Below are 26,081 nucleotides of genomic sequence, written 5' to 3'. Positions count from 1 at the left end.
GATATCCTCCCTTAAGAATCCAGCCATTCTGGCTTACCTACACTTATTATGTTTACAGTTTGACAGTTACAGTTTTACATTCCCAGCTTTACATTTTCTCTACATTTACCGATCGCTCCTATGGCAGATATATGATATAGTTGTCGAATTTTCATAAAATTTATACCAAAATTATGAAATAATAAAATAATCTTATATCTCAGAGTAGATGAAAATACGTTGAAAAACAACTGCTGGAGGGGGGCGGCTCTAACTCTGAAATGCACTCGAAATAAGAACACGGAGACTTATCGGGGTGTTACGCGACGGGCGTCGATGTCTTTATTTGATCAGAAGTAAATTGGTACTGGTCAATACAAAAGAAACTAAAGCTAGGGAGAGCGGATTGGAAGCTCTAGGACTGGAAGTCCGGAGGAAGAGGGAGAGAAAAGGATCACACTGGCGTGAACATTCTCCCCCCCCTTGCGAGGATACGCAGCAAAAGTACCAGGAAGTATTAGCTCTGGAAAGCGTAGGATAACGCTGAGCGTTCGTCGGCATGTAGAAGGGTGTGGTGATCCTGTCCACACGACTGGCATCGGTCGCTACTTCGACAGGATCCTCCGGAATGGTGGTGGGCCAGGCAGTTGACGCAGTACTTCCTGTCGATGACTGTCTGGAGCCGTTTCTTCGCATCAAGCCGGAGAAAACGGTGGCACTTCCGAAGAGGATGGTTCCCTTGGCAGACTCGGCATTGGTAGGATAAAATACCTCGGGAACGTCTGCACTTGCTGTCGTCGTACGGAACCCAGTAATTGGAATCGGCAGAAGTGGTCACTCGTGTGGAGAACGAGGAAACTCTTTGGATGGGTGCGGGAATTTGTGGTGCGTCATCACGAGGATTCGGAACACTGGATGAAGTGTTGCTTGGATGCAACAATGTGTGATGCCGACCGTGACAAATAAGACAGCTGTGGGCGCTTGTGCAATTACGGAGTGGATGACCGCTTGCAAAGCAATTTGAGCACAACTGCTTTTTCTCAATGTAAGATGGTCGATCGACTATCGTCATCTGAAGGAAACGTGGACACAAACGCACTGGATGGTTCTCTGCAGAACATAAATCGCATCTTTTGGATATGGGAACAATCCGCGTACTAAAGGATTTCAGTACTCGCGGTGCCACGATGGATTTTGTCGGTTTGGACGGACTGAGGCGTAACGTAGGAGGCTGGAGAGAATCGATGGTTTCCAGAGTTCTGTGGCGCTCAGTAAGGAACGAATCAAGTTCTAGCCACGTCGGAATTTCGGTTTTATTTGGTAGGGATTGCTCCCACAAGGAGAGCGTTAGCTTTGGAAGCTTCGAGGAACACAAATAAACCAATAGACAATCCCAATTATCCGTAGGAAGGCCGGACAGAGTTAGGGATGTGAGGCAATTTTGAATTGTATTCTGCAGCTCCTTCAAGGCTGCCGAGGATTCGCGTTCAATGGATTGTATGTTTAGTAATTTCTTCAGTTGGCTGTTCACCAACGCGCGTTTATTTTCGAAACGCTCAGATAGGTTTTCCCATGCTGAGCGGAAACCGTCGTTGGTCAGTGGCGAATTCGAAACTATGGAATGAGCTTCACCACTCGTCTTGGCATTTAAATAGAACAACTTTTCTACAGGGGTCAGCGTAGGATTGTCGATATAGACCGCTGTGAAAAGGTCTCGGAAAGTCGGCCAGCGAAGATAATCGCCCGAGAACACTTCCGTTTCGCACGGAGGAAGCCGATAGCCAGACGGAAAGGAATTTTGGGGCGCAGGAGGTTGGACTGGAGCTGCTTTAGCAGAGATCGTATCGATCTGTTCCATGAACTTGGCGGCACACCGTTCATAAATGGAATAGGTGTCGTCGTATTTTGCCTTAAGAGTAGGCAAGGTGTCTGCAGCGCCCTCTAAACCAACTGAAATTAGCTCTGAACAAGCTTCGTACTCTGTCTCGACCTTGTCCCATAGCGCTCGGACTTGGTCGAGATGGATTTGACAAGAGTACTTGGATGGAGTGGGTGCTGCTGGATTGCAGACTCTGGACTCGAAGTGACTCAGACGGTCACAGATCAAAGTAAATTTGTTTGAAATTGAAGGAGCCATTTTGGATTTTTTTTTTTTTTTACAAAAATGTACTATAAATATATATTAAAATTTATGTGTCGAAGTTTGATTGGGAATTTAGGAACCAATCGGAGTCGTAATAATTATTATATATAATTAATTTTGGAAAATCGTAGTTTTCCCGTATGGAATTTAAATCGGGAATATTTGAATTAATTCAATAATTCCGGTCAGCAGCGAAAAAACGGTCACACTAATGCGGATACGGAAGCGCACTTGGATTTCTAACTTAATTAGTTAGTTGGAATTTTAATATAAAATAATTTACAAATTATTTTATTTATCTGGACTTATGTGATTGACCGGTGCTGTATTTCGGAACCAATACGTGTGTGTGTATATTTGTGCACTTGTCGTATGCAAGTGCAAAATAGCGGAGATAAGGAGAGGCGGAAAAAATGGCCAAATATTGGAGCGTCGTATGCAGACGATTATGTATGTATGTAAATACGTATTGCAGCTCAGGATAGAGCGAGGGAGTAATAAACAACAAATATATGTACGAATTAAATAAATTTGTAATTTTAGTAGCTGCGGACAGTTATTGTTGTAAATTTGTAAATATAAGTTTCGGAGTGAAATGGACTGTATTTGGAGTATGTATGTAATGTAAATAAATGCTAGCGGGAACACAGTAAACGAGAAGGAATTAAGAATAATTCGTAATTGGAAAGTTTTACTGTGGCTTAGACATTTATTTAAACAAACACTTTATGAATTTTGGAACCCGTGGATCTTGTATAGAAATTATTTGGATATAATTTCTCGAATATGGGAAACTGTCAATGTTGACAGCGATTGTAGTCTTGTGGGGTGGACTGTATTTAATGTGTATGTAAATGTAAATAAATGCTAGCGGAAACACAGTTAACGAAGAGGAATTGAGAACTATTGGAAATAAATTCTCACTGTGGCTATTGCATTTATTTACACACACAATTTGGATTTTGGCACAGATATTGAAAAATGTAGAAAACGAATATTTTGGATTTGGAATTGGAACTTCTTATGCTGCCGTAGTGTCGGATTAATCGGACTTGGATTTAGACAATAATCATACAGAGAGATTAAGACGAATTGAGCTTCGCAAAACCTAACTGTATGACCGGCAGCAATAATATATTTGAACTTATCTTGTGCGGTTTTAAAGCCACCGGAGCTACTGGTAGATGCGACGAAAAATCCGGCTCTGATGGACCAAATGTTGGAGGGGGGCGGCTTTAAGCTGAAATGCACTCGAAATAAGAACACGGAGACTTATCGGGGTGTTACGCGACGGGCGTCGATGTCTTTATTTGATCAGAAGTAAATTGGTACTGGTCAATACAAAAGAAACTAAAGCTAGGGAAAGCGGATTGGAAGCTCTAGGACTGGAAGTCCGGAGGAAGAGGGAGAGAAAAGGAGAGCGTTCGGGATCACACTGCCTCCCGAAATTGAGCGCCTTTCTGGCGTGAACAACAACAAAGTTATATTTTTTTCTATTAATTTCCCGATCATTCGGGAACTGGAGAGGGTAGGTATCTCATTCTTGCCCTCGTTAGGGTCGGACATTTGCAAATGAGATGCTCCAAGGTTTCGGTTGCCTCGGATTCATCACATTTCCGGCATTTGGCGTTGTGGGTAATACCCAGCTAGACTGCATGTGCAGCAGACATGCAGTGAACTGTTAGAATACCTTCTGCAGTCCTTCCGCGAAAGATGCAGCACGTAGTGGGTGAGTTTCTCATTGTGTTCTTTGCACATGATTTTTGATATTCTGCAGGTTGCGGAATTACTCCTCCACCTGCTTTTTGCGCTTGCGTCAGCCCGTCTCTCTAGCTCGCTTTGGAACGTTCTTAGGGAGATAGGGACGTTTTCTGTTCTTTCACTCGCCAGTCCAACGCCTTCCTTTGCAAGTCCGTCCGCGGTTTCGTTACCGTCTATGCCTTGGTGGCTGGGAACCCACTGACTTAGTCGTGCTCAGGCTATCTAGTGACTCCCTGCTTGCCAGTACATTTTTGGAACTGACCGCTGATGATTGCATAGATCTTATCGCCGCTTGACTGTCTACGAACAAATTGACCGCCTCATGTGGACGGTTTATACTCTGCGCAAGCTCTGCTGCTTTCCTTTCGTCGACGTCTTTTTACTAATGCAAACTTATTAATATAAAAAAAAAATTTAAGAAATACAGTAATTTTGACCGATCTGAGATACCTATCGAAATCGAAATTAACGCAAGAACGTTGACAGCATGTTTATACTACATAACTCAATTTATATGCGTTAGTTTTTGACAGCCTGTTTAAGGTTATTGGAAACAAAATGAAATTACGAAAATGAACGACGAAAGCCTGATATCAGCAATGGAGCAACATAAAGTTACCATGATAAAGTTCATGGATTTGACTGGGATGTCTCCAGCAACCTTCGAGTTGCTGCAAAATCGCAGCGTTTGGACTTTTGTAGGAAAAATCAGCTAACTCATTACGAAAAAACATTATTATATAATAATTTAAGCGAATTACAACAGCCACGATTCGGCTCATTTTGAGAGGAGGATGTTGCCAGAAATTCAGACGAATTTTGTAAAGAAAGTTTCCGTGTAAATAAAAGCGCATTCAACAATCTGGTTCAAGGGCTTCCAAATCTTCGCAAGCAAGATACTCATTTCCGGTTATCTATTCCTTTGGAGAAGTGAATTGGGTTTGGATAATACGCCTTGGGTTTTCAAATAAAAATTTTGAATCGTAGAAAGTTTTTATAATCCATTTTGTATGCAATTATGTACATGCAAAAAGTTAATTTTTTTCCTGATTCTTCCTATATAAATGTGAGATGGGTATTTACCGTCTTTTGTTACGTTTTATTATACTAATTTTCGGATATTATATATGTTTCTAAAATTTGCAAGTTTTCTGCTTTTTCCCGTTTTTATTCAACTTTAGTTATTTTCTCTGCTTTTGTATCTGCTGAATTTCAACCGAACTGCTGAACTCCAAAAAACTCAATGAATATTATTCTCCCTATTCCTACTTTGCTGCCGTCACTTCGGAGCTCTCCGCCTGCTTCGATCACTTCCCTTTTTACATAAACGATAGGAATTCGTGATTCGATTTCTTAAACAAGAAAGTAAGCTAACTTCGGCACGCCGAAGTTTGTATACCCTTGCAGATTGGTTTTTATATTTATATTATAAATTATAATGCTGAAAACACACACAAAACAGAGTTTCACTTCATTTTACCTATACTTATAATGTTTACAGTTTGACAGATACAGTTTTACATTCTCAGCTTTACTTTTCTCTACATCTACGGATCGCTTCTATGGCAGCTATATGATATAGTTGTCCGATTTTCATAAAATTTTTACCAAAATTCTGAAATAATAAAAGAAGCTCATATCTAAAAGTAGATAAGAATATGTTGAAAAACAACGAAGTTATAGTTTTTTTCCTATTCATTTTCCGATCGTTCCTGTGGCAGCTATAAGATATAGTCGTCCTATTTACATAAAATTTTTACGGAAATTCTGAAATAATATAAAATGGCAATATCTCAAAAATAATGCAAAAATATTGAAAAACAGCCAAGTTATTATTTTTTTTCTAAAAATTTATCGAACATTTGTATGGCAGCTATATGATAAATTCGTCCGATCCGGCCCGTTCCGACATATATAGCAGTGAGAGTATATAGAAGACTATATGCAAAGTTTCATTCAGATAGCTTTAAAACTGAGGGACTAGTTTGCGTAGAAACGGACAGACGGACGGACGGACAGACGGACGGACAGACGGACAGACGGACAGACGGACATGGCTAGATCGACTCGGCTGTTGATGCTGATCAAGAATATATATACTTTATATGGTCGGAAACGTCTCCTTCACTGCGTTGCAAACTTCTGACTGAAATTATAATACCCTGCAAGTGTATATAAATTATTAATTTTCGTTAAGATAACATAATCTTGAGGTAACCGAAAATTCGTAAATGTATCTAAAAAATTTCTAAATCTTTCCTATAAAAGCTATGGGATATAGTTTCTTGATACAGATAATTTTGATCCAGTATCATCGTATAAGTAAAATATTAGGATTGGTAAAGTTTTCAGTTATATCCCTTAAATTAATAGACGTATTAATTTTGACCGATAAATGTGGTCGGTTGGACCAAAGTGCTACTGCGTACAATAGCGCCTCTCGAACAAACGCCAAAACAATCCAGGGTACAATATACCGAAATCTACCAAAAAGTTTACCAACTGCAGCTTCAATGAAAACCTGTTCAACATGTCAACTGCATCATCTGACCCATTTATTGCATCTCTGCGGCATGTAAAGTCACGAACAGACATAACAGAATAAAATGGTTCAAATTAAAAATGTTTCTTCCGTGTTCCAAATAATTTTAAATAAATCAAACCAAAAAATATAATGCAAAAAAATATTAAATTTGGAAAATTAGTTTTTATATGAAAAAAAACGATTTATTCCCTTTAAGGGGGTCTTCTCATTCAAAAGCCGTTTTTTGGACCCTTTTTAAAAAAATTCTTATTTGAAAACGCAAAGAATAATTGAAAACTTTTTTTATTTATTATATTCAAAAATGTTTAGAGTAACTAAAAAAGTTGTTCTTGCCTCGATACGAGGGTTGTTCAAAGAATAATGAGACTTCAAACTTGGTAGTCGAAAAAAAAGGTGTCGTCCTGGCGGCCACGATTCAGGGTCTCCAGAGCGTCCGAAATGAAAAATAAAAACGGGGTTATAATCAGAATAGATGTCATTTTCGGGTGACGGAACAGATTTTTTTTTTAATTTTTTGAAACAAAATGGCGGCTATTCAAAAAAAAAATTTCGATTTCGGGCCGAGAATGGTGACAATTCTGCGTCGATTCCACTTCGTTTCATGTAAATCGGTTGAGTTGAACTGGAGATATCATGGCCGCCAGTTCGAAAAACGTGGTTTCGAGATAAACGCGTTTGAAGTTTGAAAAAAGCTCATTTTGCATAGATCTTGCTTCACAAAAAAGTCTGTATCTTCTAAAGTATTTCGAATTTCTAAAAATCCTTTTGGGGACATATACACACCATCCCAAGCTATAAATAAATGAAAAAAAAAAAAAAAAATCGAAAAAAAAAGTTGCCCAATGAGAAGACCCCCTTAATACCCTATAAAGGAGGGGATCTGGGCGTGGCACATTGAGAAGTACATATATGTATAATGTTTACAACAATTACCTGTCATATTTATAAATAACAAGAAAGGAAGCTAACTTCGGCACGCCGAAGTTTGTATACCCTTGCAGATTGGTTTCGATGTTTATATTATAGATTTAAATACTGTAAACACTCACAAAACAGAGTTTCATTACATTTTACCTATACTTATTATGTTTAAAGTTTGACAGTTACAGTTTTACATTCCCAGTTTTACATTTTCTCTACATCTACCGATCGGTTTATATGGCAGCTATATGATATAGTTGTCCGATTTTTATAAAATTTATACCATAATTCTAGAATAATAAAAAAAGCTTATATCTCAGAGTAGATAAACATACGTTGAAAAACAACGAAACTATAATTTTTTATCTATTTATTTCTCGACCGTTCCTATGGCAGCTATATCATATAGTCGACCGATTTTCATAAAATTTTTACCAAAATTCTGAAATAATAAAAAATGGCCATATCTAAAAAATGGTGCAAAAATGTTCAAAAACAACAAAGTTATAATTTTTTTTCTACAAATATATCGAACATTTGTATGGCAGCTATATGATATAGTCGTCCGATCCGTTCCGACATATATAGCAGTGAGAGCATATAGAAGACTATATGCAAAGTTTCATTCAGATAGCGTTAAAACTGAGGGACTAGTTTGCGTAGAAACAGACAGACGGACAGACGGACAGACGGACAGATGGACAGACGGACAGACGGACATGGCTAGATCGACTCGGCTGTTGATGCTGATCAAGAATATATATACTTTATAGGGTCGGAAACGTCTCCTTCACTGCGTTGCAAACTTCTGACTGAAATTATAATACCCTGCAAGGGTATAATAAACACTGATTTGATATATTTATTAGATTTCGATTAAGTTTAAAATACGAAGTTATGCCAATTTCGATCATATTTAACTGTATAATTATTGTTTTACAACTACAGTCTTAAATTATCATTTTGACATTTACAGTCTTAATTTACCATTCTTTTAAATTTGTCTTCGTCGCACAGTAGCGCCTCTCGAACAATTAGCGTTGCAAAAATCAAAAAAGTCATGTTCGCAAAAACGATTTTAACCATACTTATTCGACAGGAAATTTAACAAGGATTCAGAATCTGCAATAAAATCAATTTTAAGATTTTTTTTTGTAGAAGTTATGAGCATTTAAAGTTGAACTTTGTTTCGTTTTTTGCATCATACAAAATAAATGTGTAAATTGGTCGACTTTCAGGTAATATTACAAAAAAACCATAAAACCAATGGTCATGGTTTTTACTTTAAATGATAGATACATTCATAAACTATTAAAGAACCTAAAAAAACGACACTTTGGTTTGGGCTTCTACAGGTAAATCGCTACCTGCCAGGTGTCCATTTTTTTCACCTTTTTCTGCCTAAAGTAGTCTATATCTTCTGACGCCAATGAAAGCCACTGACTACACTAGGACTACAAGTTCCGTGAATCTTTCCTGGATCAGAATTAACTTTCATCGGCTGCGTCGAGCTGCGTCTGCGGAAATGCAACGCAAAAAACCAAAACAACTCAGGGTAAAATATACCAAAATACCGACACAATTTCATACATTTCAAGAAATATACTAACTGTAGCGCGTGGCGGTTACACTTCGAATTAACAAAAAAAAATTTTTTTCAGTTTTCAAATTATTTTTATTTGAGCAAATACATTAAAATAAACATAAAAAATTAAATAAAAAATATTTTTTAAAAATTGTTTTCATTGAAAAAAAAATATTTTTCCACTTTGATACCCTTTAAAAAGGCGTATTTGTGGGCGTGGTACTTTATGCAGTACATATATACATTTTACAACAATTACCTGTGCAATGCCGTTTAAATTATTCGATTACCTTATTTGGTTTAAAAGATATGATTTTTGCAACGCTAAATGAGAAAAGGCGCTACTGTGCGTCGTGGCATCAAAAGTATCCACTGTACGCAGTGACAGTCATTTCCGAAATTACAGCTGTAAATGTAAAAGTGCTAATGTAACCTGTAAATATAAAATTGTAAAAATAAAAATTGTCAATAAACGTAATGAAATTTGATGATTTACAACATATTCGGATAAAACCTGAAATATAGAAATTTTTGCTAATTTATTTACGCTTTTCAACAAAATTTCCGATCATCCGATATAGAGAATAGTCAAAAGACTATATGCTAAGTTTCCTTGAGAGAAAGACTAGTTTGCGTGGCATGGCCAGATCGACTCGGCTGTTGACGCTGTTCGACTTTATAGTATCGGAAAAGACTCCTTCTGTGCTTAATTCTGACCAAAATTATTAGACTCCGCGAGGGTATAAGATTCGTCTGTAAGAAATACGTTTTGTTATATTGTAATATACTTGATATTTTAGAAAATAATGCCCTGAGATATATATAAAATTAATCAAACCAGACGCTGCAGCCGACCATCGAACTTTAGGTGTAGACAAACCGGAATTTAGTCTTTATCTTTCAATATTTTGCATTACATAATATTTTGATGAAATTTACTTTTTCGTTAAATGGTGTTTTTAATCGACGGTAAAAAGATGTAAAATCAAAAACTCTCTGAACTACTGATTACTGATTTTGGTGTTATAACATATTATTTGAGTTTTAAAATAACCTTTTAGAAGTCCGATTACATCATACATTATTGTTTCCAGTTCACAGAATCCTAATGAGATTTAACATTAGTAACGGTAGCCTGAACCTCATCATCAATGATTCTCAACGCTCAGAAGAGTTTCTCTTTCAGAATTTATTTGATATATTATATTCAGAAGCCACATACAAATTAACCTTTTATGAAATTATACCACGAGGAGTTAACTTCCGTAGAATTGCTTCTTAATGACATTGTGCGTATTTAAAAAATTCCTCTTAACATAAACACATCAATTATAAGTACATTAAAATTTCGAGTCGTGTAGTAAACGCTCCATTAAGTGACTTAAGTAGCATGCGCATGAAACTGGTCATATAGGTATAAAATTTAAAAATCCAAGCGAATTGCTCGCAGTCTGCGAAATACTGGTCCGACGTCTTGTCAAACGGCTTTAAATCCATGTACGGATACAAAATATAAAATTCACTTACATATTATAAATGCCACTTACAGAAAAATGCTTCGAATAGGCGCTATGCTTTTGATGATCTGCACCTGCAGTACACTCTCTGCAGACGTCCTAATGGCAACACAGGGTAACTATAACTAAAAAACATTCCTAAAATTACTTGATATTATTTAAAAACATGACAATTTTTTCCTTTTTGTAGGTGGTACAAAGTCTCACAAAATACCTTTTTGGGAGCTGGCTAAGGGACTTATAGCCAGGTATGTATAAGCATGATTTACCAAGCATTGTGATTGTGATTAAACTAGTAGAGTATATAAAAGTTAAAAAAATACTTACTAAAATAAAATGAAAAAAAAAGGTACTGAGAGAAGCTATATATGATATCGCATTCGTATGTAAATGTATAGATCTAGATATGACTGGATAACAACTAGGCTCTCCGTTTTATTGATATTTTAATGAACATTTGCACATAGTCTTTTTTCTATTTTCATTAGTACTTACATCAATAAAAACAGACCGGATCGGAAATCATATATTCAGAATGTCGATTTAAATTGTATGCATATCGGATGAAAATATTATATATTATAGGAACGATCGCTAAGTGTACAGGAAAATTAGAATGCAAATATAAAATAAATAGGTACATTTAATTAAAGTTGCCATACCTCCGTTGTTTTTAAACATATATTTTGATAATATTAATATTATACATGTTTTTATGGAATACATTATAAAACATTTAATAAATAATCTTGTTTCTTTTTTTTATTTGGCCAACATGAATTGATTCATTACTACCTAATTACAAACTGCATGGGTTTAATAACTTCGCAGCGCAGAAATTAGCTTCCTTACTTCCTCTCCCTTTGATCCTTTGAATATAAAACTGTAACTGTCAAACTGTAAACATAATAAGTATAGGTAAAATGTTATGAAATTCTGTTTTGTGTGTGTTCTCAGCATTTTATTTATGCTATGTATAAATATACAAATTGTATATATTTTCATTTTAATTATTTAACCAGAATGGCTGGATTCTTAATGATCCAATTGCGATCTGCAAGGGTATACAAACTTCGACGTGCCGAAGTTCTTGTTTTAATATACTTTTTTTTTACCATTTTATTTTTAAAGGTATTATTAAAAGAACGCAGAATACCTTTTTTGTAATATTAATTGATTTTGGTGAGAAAACAGAATTTAATAAAATTTAATTTCAGTCTTCATTAGGCTTCTTGTTTATGTTTATACATTTTTTGTGCGTGTTTTTCCACGTTTTTCCATATTTCTACGCAAACTAATCCCTCAGTTGTAAAGCTACCTAAATGAAACTTTGCACATAGTCTTCTGTATACTCGCACTACTATACATGTCGGAACGGGCCAGATCGGACGGTAGATATAGAGAAAAGTGCGAATGTAAAACTGTAACTTTAAAACCGTAACAATAATATGTAGAAGTAAGTAAACCCCATAATAAGAGCGGGTGAGAGGCCCATGCTGATAAGCATCTTCTTGGATGCGTATAGGTTTATGTGGCTTTTTTCCAGTATGTTGAGTTTCCATGACAGCTTGCTGTCTAGAACAATGCCAAGGTATTTGACCTGTGTTTTCTGGATCAGCCTAATTTAGTCGATTTTGGGGTGGGGGGGATCCACCTTGTATCTCTTGGTGAAGAGAATGAGGTCCGTCTTGTCCGTGTTAATACCATAATTGAGCTGAGGGTCGATGGGAAGACTCCCATGTGGCGTTCCTCTGTGCGCTCCTATCACAATGGAGGCGATGCTCCAATCGAATTGTACTCGCCTACATCTTAAAAGGTTTCTCATTCAGATGCTGATGGCGGAGTGTTGGTCGCTCCTAGGCGCTCCATTATTACGGTTACGTTGTTAATTGCCCAGCATATGTCCACAAACACTCCGAGAGCATATTCCTTCTTATGTAGGGCTCTCTTAATAGTGGCTACTAACAAATGTAGTGCCGTCTCCACTGATTTTCCCTTCGTGTAGGCGTGCTGGTTGGTCGACAGTAGTCTCCCTACATCGTTCCTGATGTATAAGTCCAGCTTTACCAGCATTTTAAGTAGAAATAAGGATTGGTCTGCAATCCTTGGCTGTACTTTCCTGCTTTGGGCACGAAGACAATCCGAGAGGTCTTCCAATGCATCCATCTAGTCCCGGTGCTTTTATCCCCTTGAAGAACTTTATAGCCCAGTGGATTCTACTAGAGGATATTAGATCTTTTGGGAGATCCCCTTCTGCAGTTGCTAGGTCCTGGTGCTTATTGGCATGGGATACCTCAGTGTATCCTGGGAAATGAGCTTGCATTAAAGCCGTTAAGGCCTCTTCGCTGCGCTCAGTCCACTGACCGTCGTCGCGTTTAAGCTGACTCTGCATTATTGGCTGCTTCGATAGCAGCTTTCGGAGTCTATCCGTTTCAGGGGTATTCTCTATATTGGAGCAAAAGTTTCTCCACGAGTTTCTCTGCGCCTTGCATATTTCCTTTCTTGTAGTACCTTAGTGGGACTTTGTATTCCTCATTGATGGTATCATCTTTCGCCTGCTTGGCTGTTTTGAAGAATATTTTTAAGTGCGTTGCATCGAAGTGTAATGTCCTTATTTCACCTGGGTGGCCTGGTGCGTGGAAACCATTTCGCAGTTCTTTGGAGAGGGTCTCTAGGGAATTTTCTGTCTTCCACGGATTTTACTATGCCAGGAAAGATCGCGAGCCTTGTCACGATGGTCTCCTTAAACTTTCCCCAGTTAGTATTCCGGGGGTTCCTGAAGACTGATTGTTTTGGATAGTTTTCGAATAGTCGTAGACTAGCTTTCAAGCGTTCGAACGAGATATGATCGCTATCGCTATGTTGTGCGCCAAGTGTAATTTAGAAGTTTCGGCATCCCAGCTTCGCTACAAAGAGGCTGTTCGCTGCGCTTCTCTTTGCCCTCGGGTATTTCATACTGCCTGCGTTGATTTGCCTGCTGATGCAATCTAACTCTTACTAAATATACTGTGGCAGTGCGATGGCTATGTTGTAGCTAATGACTCGCACTAAAAAATTTTTGAAAAATTTTTGACAGTTACAGTTTTACATTCCCAGCTTTACATATTTTATGCATTTACCGATCGCTTCTATGGCAGCTATATGATATAGTTGCCCGATTTTTATGAAATTTATACCAAAATTCTAGAATAATAAAAAAAGCTTATATCTCAGAGTAGAAAAAAATAGGTTGAAAAACAACGAAGCTATAATTTTTTTCCTATTAATTTCCTGATCGTTCCTATGGCAGCTATATCATATAGTCGTCCGATTTTCATAAATTTTTTACCAAAATTCAGAAATAATATAAAATGGCCATATCTTAAAAATGGTGCAAAAATGTTGAAAAACAGAAAAGTTATAAATTTTTTTCGAAAAATATATCGAACATTTGTATGGCAGCTATATGATATAGTCGTCCGATCCGGCCCGTTCCGTCATATATAGCAGTGAGAGCATATAGAAGACTATATGCAAAGTTTCATTAAGATAGCTTTAAAACTGAGGGACTAGTTTGCGTAGAAACAGACAGACGGACAGACGGACAGACAGACAGACGGACAGACGGACAGACAGACAGACGGACAGACGGACAGACGGACATGGCTAGATCGACTCGGCTGTTGATGCTGATCAAGAATATATATACTTTATAGGGTCGGAAACGTCTCCTTCACTGCGTTGCAAACTTCTGACTGAAATTATAATACCCTGCAAGGGTATAAAAATCTAGAGTGTTGGTACCAGCATCTAAATTTTAAATTCTCTGAAGCTTGGACTCAATCCAACATACCAACAACGTCCCCGGTAGGCCTCGCCAAGGGCAAGCCGCTAATGCAACGGTAGTGTCTCAATCGTATGCTGCCGCTGCTTTTTTATCGTCGGTCCAGTGCCAAGGTCTACGACCCCCGAATGCTGAGAGAGACGAGTTTGTAAAAGTTCTTCATAGGAAGAGGAAGAATAATAACAATAACAAACAAGAAAGGAAGCTAACTTCGGCACGCCGAAGTTTGTATACCCTTGCAGATTGGTTTTGATATTTATATTATAAATTCTAATGCTGAAGACACACACAAAACAGAGTTTCATTATATTTTACCTATACTTATTATGTATACAGTTTAACAGTTACAGTTTTACATTCCCAGCATTACATTTTCTCTACATTTACCGATCGTGTCTATTGCAGCTATATGATATAATTGTCCGATTTTCATAATATTTATACCAAAATTCTAAAATAATAACAGAAGCTCATATTTCAGAGTAGATGAAAATACGTTGAAAAGCAACGAAGTTATAATATTTTTCAATTAATTTCCCGATCGTTCCTATGGCAGCTATAAGATATAGTGGTCCGATTTTCATAAAATTAAAACCAAAAATCTGAAATAATATATTTTGGCCGTATCTTAAAAATGATGCAAAAATGTTGAAAAACAGCCAAGTTATAACGAACATTTGTATGGCAGCTATATGATATAGTCTTCCGATCCGGCCTGTTCCGACATATATAGCAGTGAGAGTATATAGAAGACTATATGCAAAGTTTCATTCAGATAGCTTCAAAACTGAGGGACTAGTTTGCGTAGAAACAGACAGATGGACGGACAGACGGACAGACGGACGGACAGACGGCCATGGCTAGATCGACTAGGCAGTTGATGCTGATCAAGAGTATATATACTTTATAGGGTCGGAAACGTCTCTTTCACTGCGTTGCAAACTTCTGACTGAAATTATAATACCCTGCAAGAGTATAAAAAAACAGTCGTTGGAGTTTCACCTGTTTCGGATACTCTCCAAGTCTTGCCAATCATCACATATCTACATGCCGGCAAGTTTGTTGCGACTACGGAGCCCAAGGCTATTTTAAGTTATGTCTCTTTGGCTGGAGTTGTTGTTTTCACCGTCTGCTTTGCTTAAAAAATACAAGAATATCGGAAATAAATTCTATAAGAGATACGAATTCGAATTCTTAAATAAGGTCTTATATAATATAACCAATACATAGTAGATGTGGAAATGAAATTAATTAACAATCTGAAATTTTTCTGACATTTTATTAACTCGAAGAAAACAACATCATATATCCCCTCCCACATGTCATTATATACATAAGTCGTCAGCATCCTCTGATATCGTAGTGGCAAATCTGTTTGCCAAATACTTTGCGTTAAACTTCGAAGCACTATCTTCATGGAATGATGATTTCACGCTTCGTTCTATTGCTATTGGGAGCTTATATGTCACTGAGTCCGACTGCCAACTCGCTGCGGAGAGCCTTAATGACTATGAAAAATTCGATTGCGATGGGCTCTCACCTTTTATATTAAAAAGTTGTATTGGTGTTCGTTCAGAGCCACTTATAATAATCTTCAACAAATCCCTCTCCAGCGGTGTTTTTAATCAGAGATGGAATCTGGCAACAGTTACTCCCATTTTCCGGCGGTAAAAATATAATATCCAACTACAGGCCAATTGCAAAGCTTAGCAATATATAAAAGATTTTTGAGCGAATTGTAGCTAAGCTCGCCTTTCTCACTGGTAGCATCATCAGCCCTAACCAGCACGGTTTTATGCCAGGACGGTCGACTACCACAAACTTAGCTGTTTTTACCCATTTTTGCATTAATGCCTTTTCGAGACAAAAGCATGTGGATGTGGTATACGCTGACTTTGCCAAAGCATTTGATAAGGTCTGCCATAGTGCATTGTTGGCTAAGCTAGAAAAAAATAGTCTTCCATTCATCAATGCTGAATTGGATAAGATCTTATATAGATGGCCGGTATAGAGTGGTGTGCAATGATCATTCTTCGAGTCCGTATATAGCGGCGTCTGGCCTTCCTCAGGGGACTGCCTTAGGACCTTTTCTTTTTATTTTATATATAAATGACATTGGCCAATGCTTTAAGAACTCAGAATTTTTGCCGATGACCTAAAAACTTTCATGTCGGTAAATTCGGTCCCGGATTGTAATATGCTTAAGGATGATTTGGCTAGAGTTGGATATTGGTGCTCTCGGAAAAAGCTGGCCTTAAATCTGTCCAAATGCTTCACTGTCACGTACAGCAAAATGCTCAACAATTCGCTTTTTTCCTACTCGATCGATTTCTGCCTCCTTGCCTGCAAAACTGAAGCACTTGACTTGGGAGTTATGTTTGACGCTAAATTCCTTTTCATTGACCATATAAACTATATGGTTCCGAAAGCGTATGCTATGTATGGGTTCATAAAGCGTAATGCGGCTCAATTCAGCGACCCGTACACCAAGCTCAGCTTATTTTTTTTCTTTTGTAAGGTCTAAGCTTGAGTATGCTTCGTTCAGAAAAATTTTTTGTTTTGCTAGTCTACATGTCATTTTCCACATTATTTCGTGCAAAATCGATTGTCCTGCATTGCTTAGTTGTATACATTTTCCAGTTCCTGGTAGGCACTTAAGAACGTTTGAGCCATTTGTCGAACCAATTATGCGTTAATGAGCCCATTTATAGAGCCTTATATTTTTACAACAATCTTCCACCAAACATGCGATTGGACCTTTGCTCACCAAGGGCCTTAATTAAGAATGCATTTCTTCTTTATTTATCCACAATTAATATTAGTTAGTTATGTTAGTTAAGCTTTAGTTAAGGTTTACAGTTGGCGAAATAAATAAATAATTAAATACGTATTCGAACGATATGTACTTATAATCTGGGAATGATTTTCTCTCAAGGACTCTCCATTCTGATACCAAAGTTCCCTGTCCCAATGCAGAGACTGCCAGTCCGCGGTTAGGATATCCGGACTCTGACACTGCAGTAGCTTTAGGGCCCGTTCCCCTTGGATTGCGATGGCGAAAAGTACCTTCGCATTAGGAATGGATGTTCAGGATTTTGACCACATTTAACCACCCAGCACCATAAAAGGTGGGCATGGGAGCTTCGGGATCTAATCCGTGCAAACAATGACTCAACGAGACGCACCTGCACCATCTTCTACCGCGCCTCGGTCATTTTGCCGGCTTCATCGCTTCTGTTAATGAGTGCCACGATCAAATGTCGTTTGGTCACCTCAATGACTTTTGCGGTTTTTTTGTTTTGGAGAGCTGCACGCTTTCAAGGTCCGAGTCTGTATCGACTATGGCACGTGAGCGGCTTAACTTCTCCTGCGTCGTTTTTTCGGCAGTAGCGTTGCAACTGACATGACCTGCTCCCGTTGCATCGGAGTTATAACCGCTTGCGAAACGAAAAAGTAGAAGTGAAGTGTAGAAGTTCTACAGTATTAATTGTTTAATTTTGTGTTATTGAGGCTTACTTTATTTACACTTTCAGTTTTTTATTGAAACTAAAATGAATCCCCATTTTGAATGGTAAGAATACATACATATGTATACATAGTTGATTATGTTTCCCCCTTTCATTTTCCCATCACCCAGCGACAGGGATTTTGATTTACTTAAATTTTATTTTATTGTTAGGCTTAATTTAAATTTATAATATTATTCTTAAGTTTTAAAAAGAAAAAAATTATCACCAGCAATGTACAAGGAGTTGAAGAATTTCGTAATGAAATATTATTTTGACATTGCACACTGGTCCCGAAGTCCAAAATTTGTGCAAGAATCCAATTTTTTTTTTAAGAGTTGGGCAAAAACAATATTTTATTGCGATAGAGTAATATTCAGGGCAATTGAAAATAATAGAGTTTCAATTGAAATTGCATCCCTGCGATCGCTGGCAGCCCTGGAAATCAGCTAATAGTTTACCGCAAACTTTGGCATTGCTTTCTCGTGAAATTAATGCAAAGTTTGAAAACAAATTGTGTAAAATCTAATATCTCGATTGCAATAATTCAAAATGGATGATAATTGTGCAGGTATGTGAAATATTATGTAATATTGCAATATTTGTTATATGTGTAATTTATTTATTAATATGTGTTTTTGTGATGTCCCTGCAGTACCATTCATCAACAATTCATCAACGTTTCATCAATAGCCGAAGGGGTGTTGTTGATGATTCATCGATGAATGGCCATACAAATTACTGATGAATTTAACATGGGCATGCCATAGGCATTCATCAACAACAATTCATCAACAATTAATCATCATTTCATCGATGAATTGTTGATGAATTACTGATGAAAGGCTGATGAAAGGCTGATGTTGATGAATTGTTGATGATTCATCGATGAATTGTTGATGAATTGTTGATGAATTGTTGATGAATCATCAACAATACATCGATGAATCATCAACAATTCATCAACATTTCATCAGCCTTTAATCAACATTTCATCATCAATTCATCGATGAATTGTTGATGATTTTTTTTTTTCATATATAAAAATAAAACTCTTAAATTTTTATGAATATTATTTATTTTTACTAATTCTATACCCAAACTAAAACACAAATATAAAAAACTAAGATTAAACATCCATACATATATTAAAAGGCCTTAAGGTCTTTTTGATCCTTGGTGTTCCGCTTTCTATTCATGAAGACCAAATTTATTGCGCAGTATCTGGAGGCTCAGTTTTAGTCACTTGGGAAATTGCATCTACAGAAAAAATTATAATTAATCAAGGAAAAATATAATTTAATTAAATAAAATTACCCAATATATTGGCCATTACTGCAGTCTGAAAAGAAAATACATACATACATATATAAATATAATATATTAATATATTATATATGTACATATAATAAATAAAATAATATATGTATGTACATTTATAGGCTTCTATTTAATTACGAACAATCTTTTTACTCACCTTTTTTTATATTCCAATATGGCCCGGAACGTAATTATTGAATTATTTGATTTCTTAATATTTTTAACACACGACACTTCTGCAGTGGAGAACACTTCAACTTGTAATGCAAAGGGAATAAGAAGAAGCAAGACGAAACCGAAAACCGCTGCTCCGAAAATATGGAGTCGAACCTTCGAGAATCTATTTTAATTGCGTCTTCTACTTTGTTTCGGACTTCAAAAAACGAAGCCCATGCAAATTGTTTTTGTTTTTTTTTGCATGCACCGACAAATCGGACTCGAAGGGAGTTCGGGTCTCCGAAGGGAGTTCGGGTTCAAGTAGCAGTCGGCAGAGCGTCGATTCTGTCGACGTCGCAGTCGGCGCGTTGATGAATTGTTGATGAAAAGGCCTATTGATGAAATGTGGTACTGCAGGGGTTATGTGTTTTAACAATTCTAACCTAACTTTTGCCGTGTTCCGTGGAATAAAGGTATATAGTATTTAATCGTATTTAAGAAACTATTGATACAGATGTTATCTTTAACATATATATTTTTTGATTACACTAATTTTTTTTTGCCCGTTTTTGCCCGATTCCATGAAATATTGTTTTTTGACAGACAACATCGATTTGAGCTATGCTGAAATGGTAGAGGTTTGGCTGGCAAATGGTCGTGAAAATAAAAGTATTTATGATTTTGTGCTGCAGCATATTATTAAAACATTAAAGGAACATATAAAGAACTCAATAGACAAGAAAATAGGAAACTTTGTTGCTGCATTAAAAACACGGTTAAACAATTGTAACCGGGATGTTTCAAGACTTAAGAAGAAGCATGAAAATTGGCTCGCATCACGTTTCAAAATCAAATTATTACCATCTGATTTTATGGAAGAGGCCCCCAAAAATGCAGGACGCCCACGACTAAACTATGATGCAGGAAGTTGCCGTTTAAAGCAAAGATTAGCTGCCGATCTTTCATCTAAAAATAATAACGACGTTAATCTTCTTGCTCATGCAGCAAACTTGGCTGCAAAAAAGGCGCGATTGACCGTTGAGGAAGTATCTTCCAAAGCAGAGCCTGTACCTTTCACTCCAGAAGAAGCCTTAGATTTTTAATTGAAAACGGCTTTACAAAAAAACAGTATATGAGCATAAGGCTGCAAAGTAAATGCAGGAATTGCGACATTTATCCGAGCTACAAAAAAATTATCGCTGCAAAAGATAAGTGCAGGCCTAAAGGAATAAATATTACGGAGTCTGTCGCTTCTGTTTCACTACAAAACATGCTTAATCACACTGTCGAACGTATATTACAATTACAAAAAGACATATTTGACGTTTATCCAAATATTTGTAATATGAAATTAATTGCCAGTTATGGATTTGACGGTTCAACTGGCCAAAGTTTGTACAAACAATATTTTGAAGATTGTATACCAGATACATTTGATGATTTGATGATGGAGATGACTTGGACACAACTGAATTTACTAATGACTATTCTTTTGATTTAGATGTAGAAAATGATTAATTTAATAAATATATGTGATAAAAAAAAATAAATAAAATTAGCCGAAAACTTTCCTCATTTTCTATTTTAGTTATTTTTTCATTTAAAATATTTATTTTCTGATAAGAAACTAAAATCTAAGCCATGTAAAACTGAAAGCAATATCAATTGACAAACGGACGTATGAGTAATTTTGTTGTTTATAAGGGGAGGTAAGGAAGGCGTGGCCCGATCGCAAAAAATTTTTGCAGAGGCTTTTTATGTCCAACAACCATTAACTGTACCAAGTTTCAAGCGTATATCTCCATTTTTCTAATTACTGCACAAATTTTGGACTTTGGGACCAGTGTGCATTGGGTTGTTATCAGTGTTTAAAAAACTGCAGTCGAATTAGCATAAGTCGCAATATTTTTGCTTTTCACTACTTCAACTGCGAGCGATATCATAAAATGAAAAAAATCATTCTGCTTCTGCTTCTGAACAAATCAGAAGTCGCAGTCAAAGCATAGTCAAAAATCAAACAGCGACCAAAATCAAAAATCAGCAGCAGTCGCCACTTTTCGTTTTCTTGCTTTCGGCTTTGCTGTTGCTTTCGTCGTAGACGTAAGTCGATGCTGTGGCATGCGTCGACTTTCGGAAGTCGTCGGCAGCTACAGCCGCATAAGTCGGTGCATTCGACTTTTAGCTACTTTTGATTTTGGTAGCTGTTGCTTTCGATCAGATAAGTCAAAATTAGCAAGAATATGCAGATCGTGGAAGTCGCCCGAAACTGCCGTTGTTTTCGATCGTCGCGACTTTTCATTTATGACCTACATATGAGTTTGATTAATTTTTTGGCAATTAATTATTTCGTACTTCTTGTACCTTTTTGTTCATGTTTTTTATTTTATTTCTTAATTTTTACGAAAAATAACACAATAAATCAAAAATGCGAGTAATTCAATATCAATAAAAACAAAATTAATTAAAATAAAAACATAAAAACAGTTTGAGTGTTAATAAACTTATTAATTTTTAATTTTCAAACAGTGGCAAGGTGTCAATGGCCACATCCAAAAAGCATTTTTGATTTATTGTGTTATTTTTCGTAAAAATTAAAAAATAAAATAAAAAACATGAACAAAAAGGTACAAGAAGTACGAAATAATTAATTGCCAAAAAATTAATCAAACTCATAGGTCATAAATGAAAAGTCGCGACGATCGAAAACAACGGCAGTTTTGGGCGACTTCCACGATCTGCATATTCCTGCTAATTTTGACTTACGCTGCTGATCGAAAGCAACAGCTACCAAAATCAAAAGTAGCTAAAAGTCGAATGCACCGACTTATGCGGCTGTAGCTGCCGACGACTTCCGAAAGTCGACGCATGCCACAGCATCGACTTACGTCTACGACGAAAGCAACAGCAAAGCCGAAAGCAAGAAAACGAAAAGCGGCGACTGCTGCTGATTTTTGATTTTGGTCGCTGTTTGATTTTTGACTATGCTTTGACTGCGACTTCTGATTTGTTCAGAAGCAGAAGCAGAATCAAAATCATGCGAAATGAAACTTACCACAGTTTTTTAAACACTGGTTGTTATACGTTTTTTTAGAATAGGCCTAGAGCTTTGAGGAAACTACCAAATAAATCCATTAAATGCCATTTTTTGATTTTCTATAATTGACTTTTCTTCATTTATTTTATAATTGTCCTCGTGTGACAAGGTAGTCCTTATATTTATATCACAAAAAGAAAATAATAAAAAATGAAATATCGAATATTAAATAAAATTAAATCTTTATTATCGAGAGAACTACATGATGGCAGAAGCATTGTATCGATTAGTTAAACCGTTTAGCGTCCAGAATTTTTAAAGAAAATTATGGGTTTTTTGCCACTAGAACAATTGGGGGGGATGTTTGGGGCCAAAATATATCTTCGCATATCTTTATATTTAGTGTTATAAGAATTGAACGGTAAGAAACCTTAATAGGTTCATTAAAGTGGATTAGGCTCTGCGTTGATTCTTAATTTTAATGGGTTAGTTTTATATATACAGAAGAGTCAATCTCGCCGATTTTACGGAAAATCGGTTTTTTTAATAAACCTTGTTGATAGATAGTCTTCTTTCTGTTCCCTATATTTGGAACGGGCTAGATCGAACAACTCTATCATATACTTATCATATGAACAATCAAGAAAGTTATAGAAAACAAGAAAGGAAGCTAACTTCGGCATGCTGAAAACACATACAAAACAGAGTTTCATAACATTTTACTTTTGACAGCTACTGTTGTATATACCTGCTTTACATTTTCTCTACATCTACCGATCGCTTTATATGGCAGCTATATGATATAGTTGTCCGATTTTCATTAAATTTATACCAAAATTCTGAAATGATAACAAAATCGCATATGTTCACGCCAGAAAGGCGCTTAATTTCGGGAGGCAGTGCGCTCTCTCTTTCTCTCCCTCTCCCTCCGGACTTCCAGTCCAAAGCTCCTCCGCTTGCTCTCGCTCTTCTAGCGGATGCTTCGGCTCTGGCCGATCGTCGCATCGCTGAGCGGCCGCTCCCGCTCTCCTAGTTGTTTGATCTCCCACTCCCGCTTGTACATTTAATTCCCTTTATGAACTCGAATAAAGCGGACCAAGTCCATACTATTTTACATTGAAATTACCACGCCCCCCCGGCCTACTACTTCTTTTCGTTGGTGGTGATTTTCTTACGTGCGGTGATATTTCTTTGGTTTTCCACGACTGCGGCGCGGGAGTGTTTTAATAGTGCTTATCCTACGGAAGTGAAGGAAGACTCCGCAATCGTCAAAATTACGTGATCTACATCCTTCTTGCATTTATTTTAAATACGAAAATAATAAAAAAAACCTCTGCATTTCCGTTCAGCAATTATTTATTTGGTCAAATAAATTTCAATTCTCGTCGCATCTGCTCCAATTAATATTGAGTCCTCTACACATATATTCGATTTTCGTCGCTTCTACCTCAAGTAAATTTTTTCCAGTTTATTTACTTGCAATTCTGAGATTGAATATTTCCACCATCTACCATCCGAATTCTACGGCATATTCTTGCAATCCATATTTGTTTCGATTTTACCGTCTCACATTGCTACTCCTTCGATTTAGTTGACGGTACTGGGAGCAAATAATTCTACCATTCGAATTCTACAGCATATTCTTGCGAACATCCTTTATTTTGAGAATTTTGCTCAATTCAGCAGCTTCATTCACCTAATTAGTTGGTCACTCCTGCCTACTCCCAAAGGAATATAAATATGTCAGAAGGACAAAAGTCAATTCCCCAAGACGCAAGTCAGAAGAGGGAGATATCCAGAGCCAACGGCCCTCTAGATGTTGCTATGCTTGAGTTTATAGCAACTAGCAACCGTCTCAGCCAATTTGAGAGCCAGATTTTTGCGGCATCCACTTCCAAGCCCAATTCGTTCACATTAAAGATCCGTCTAGATCAGATCCAGTCCTTATGGGAAAAGGTTGAACGGGAGTATGAGACCGTTTCCATCTCTTCACGAGGGAAGTAGCGGAAATCTTCCGCTACTTCAAAATAAATACGAACACTGTTATGCGGTGTACGAAAGATGTGCTTCCAAGCTGAGCGAAGACATTGAACGTGTGTCCGTCTCCAATTCACAGGCAAGAGCAGCTCCGCCACCAGAGACATTCTCGAGGGGCTGCGATCTTCCGCCATGCAATACAGGAATCTTCGACGGAGATTATCTGCGCTGGCCCACATTTCGTGATCTGTTTACGGCCATGTACGTGAACAATTCCAACCTCACTCCAGTGGAAAAGCTTTTCCACTTAAACGCAAAAACTAGCGGCGAAGCTCACGCTATTGTTTCTAAATCTCCACTGACCAATGATGGCTTCAAATCCGCGTGGTCAGCGCTTCACGATCGTTTTGAAAATAAACGCGCGTTAGTAAACAATCAGCTTAAGAAATTATTTAACATGGCGTCCATTGAATGCGAATCCTCGGCAGCCTGGAAGGAGCTGCAAAATACAATCCAAAATTGTCTAACATCGCCGAGAATTTCCGGCCTTTCTACCGAGAATTGGGATTGCCTCCTTGTTTATTTGTGCTCCACAAAACTTCCAAAGCTGACGCTTTCATTATGGGAGCAATCCATCGAACAAAAAACCGAAATTCCTACGTGGCCGGAACTTGATTCATTCCTATACTGAAGCCAAATAAAGCAAACCACGTCCACGGTCGTTTAGCATTGAAAATAACCACGCCCCCGGGCCTCCTACTTTCTTACTTCTATTCATTTTGGTGGTGATTTCTTTGGTGTTTACGACTGCGGCGCGGGAGTGATTTTCATTTTAGTAATAATTCGTGCTCATCCTACGGAACGAAACCAGCAAGTTTCCCCCCAGCCGAACAGCATATCTCAGAGTAAATGAAAATACGTTGAAAAACAACGAAGTTATAATTTTTTTCCTATTAATTTTCGATCGTTCCTATGGCAGCTATAAAATATAGTCGTCCGATTTTCACAACATTTTTACAAAAATTTAGAAATAATATAAAATGGCGAAAAATATTTAAAAACAGCCAAGTTATAATTTTTTTTCTAAAAATTTATCGAACATTTGTATGGCAGCGATATGATATAGTCGTCCGATCCGGCCCTTTCCGACATATATAGCAGTGAGAGTATATAAGACTATATGCAAAGTTTCATTCAGATAGCTTTAAAACTGAGGGACTAGTTTGCGTAGAAACGGAGAGACGGACATGGCTAGATCGACTTGGCTGTTGATGCTGATCAAGAATATATATACTTTATAGGGTCGGAAAGGTCTCCTTCACTGCGTTGCAAACTTTTGACTGAAATTATAATACCCTCAAGGGTAATAAAAATAATTAATTATACTAGAAAAATGTAGTTCTTAGCGAGGAAAAATGCTTTTATTAAATTTTTTTTATATAAAGACACGATGAAGCTGTTAGGTATGAGTTAAAATATATTACAAAAGCGAATCAAATTATAAATAATAAATAAACAACTAACTGTTATTAACCAAACCATTCAGCACCTGGAGAAAGATCTTTCGCCGAGGAAATAATGGATAAGTCATCCATAACCTTTATTATTTAATTTTATTATTTTTATTTGATCGGATCAAACAATTGAAAGTAAACACAGATATATTCCTTTTGAAATGTAAACATAAATTGTTCACACGTGAACACGAATATAGAAAAGATGCATATGTTAGGTATTAAATCTCTGCACTGCACTTGACTACCTCTAAGTACAACCGCCAGTTGGGCCTATGAAAATACAAGCAACCCGAAATA

At 36.9% G+C, this 26,081-nt stretch overlaps 2 protein-coding genes and 1 long non-coding RNA gene across 8 annotated transcripts in view; 1 reads left to right on the top strand and 2 right to left on the bottom strand.

Moving 5' to 3' along the window:
* Nucleotides 1-10,058, bottom strand: part of LOC138927918 (uncharacterized) — an 81,044-nt gene extending 70,986 nt beyond the window's left edge. The window contains exons 1-2 of one of the 6 annotated variants that reach the window (XM_070283361.1): nt 4,967-10,058; nt 102-4,803 (exon numbers count right to left, since the gene is read on the bottom strand). In XM_070283361.1, the coding sequence (XP_070139462.1) occupies nt 497-2,116 (1,620 nt within the window). In that variant the 5' untranslated portion in view covers nt 2,117-4,803; nt 4,967-10,058 and the 3' untranslated portion in view covers nt 102-496. Of the gene's footprint in view, nt 1-101 lie in introns of those variants that run through there. The other 5 variants (XM_070283360.1, XM_070283362.1, XM_070283363.1 and 2 more) reach the window with 5 other exon arrangements.
* A 39-nt stretch (nt 10,059-10,097) lies between these two features.
* The window catches only part of Ugt50B3 (UDP-glycosyltransferase family 50 member B3), a 52,723-nt gene continuing 36,739 nt past the window's right edge, over nt 10,098-26,081 (top strand). The window contains exons 1-3 of the mRNA XM_041775919.2: nt 10,098-10,223; nt 10,484-10,566; nt 10,642-10,699. Coding sequence (XP_041631853.1) covers nt 10,216-10,223; nt 10,484-10,566; nt 10,642-10,699 — 149 coding nt within the window. The 5' untranslated portion in view covers nt 10,098-10,215. The remainder of the gene's footprint in view (nt 10,224-10,483; nt 10,567-10,641; nt 10,700-26,081) is intronic.
* LOC138927891 (uncharacterized) lies at nt 18,923-19,321 on the bottom strand. The gene is made up of 3 exons (XR_011444334.1): nt 19,258-19,321; nt 19,098-19,122; nt 18,923-19,040 (listed from the first exon to the last, which is right to left on the bottom strand). It is a non-coding gene; the product is annotated as an uncharacterized lncRNA (long non-coding RNA).

The sequence above is a fragment of the Drosophila kikkawai genome, chromosome 2L, assembly GCF_030179895.1.
Source record: "Drosophila kikkawai strain 14028-0561.14 chromosome 2L, DkikHiC1v2, whole genome shotgun sequence".
Taxonomy (NCBI): domain Eukaryota; kingdom Metazoa; phylum Arthropoda; class Insecta; order Diptera; family Drosophilidae; genus Drosophila; species Drosophila kikkawai.
The sequence above is the reverse complement of the archived record's forward strand: the minus strand, read 5'-3'. Positions and strand labels throughout refer to the sequence as shown.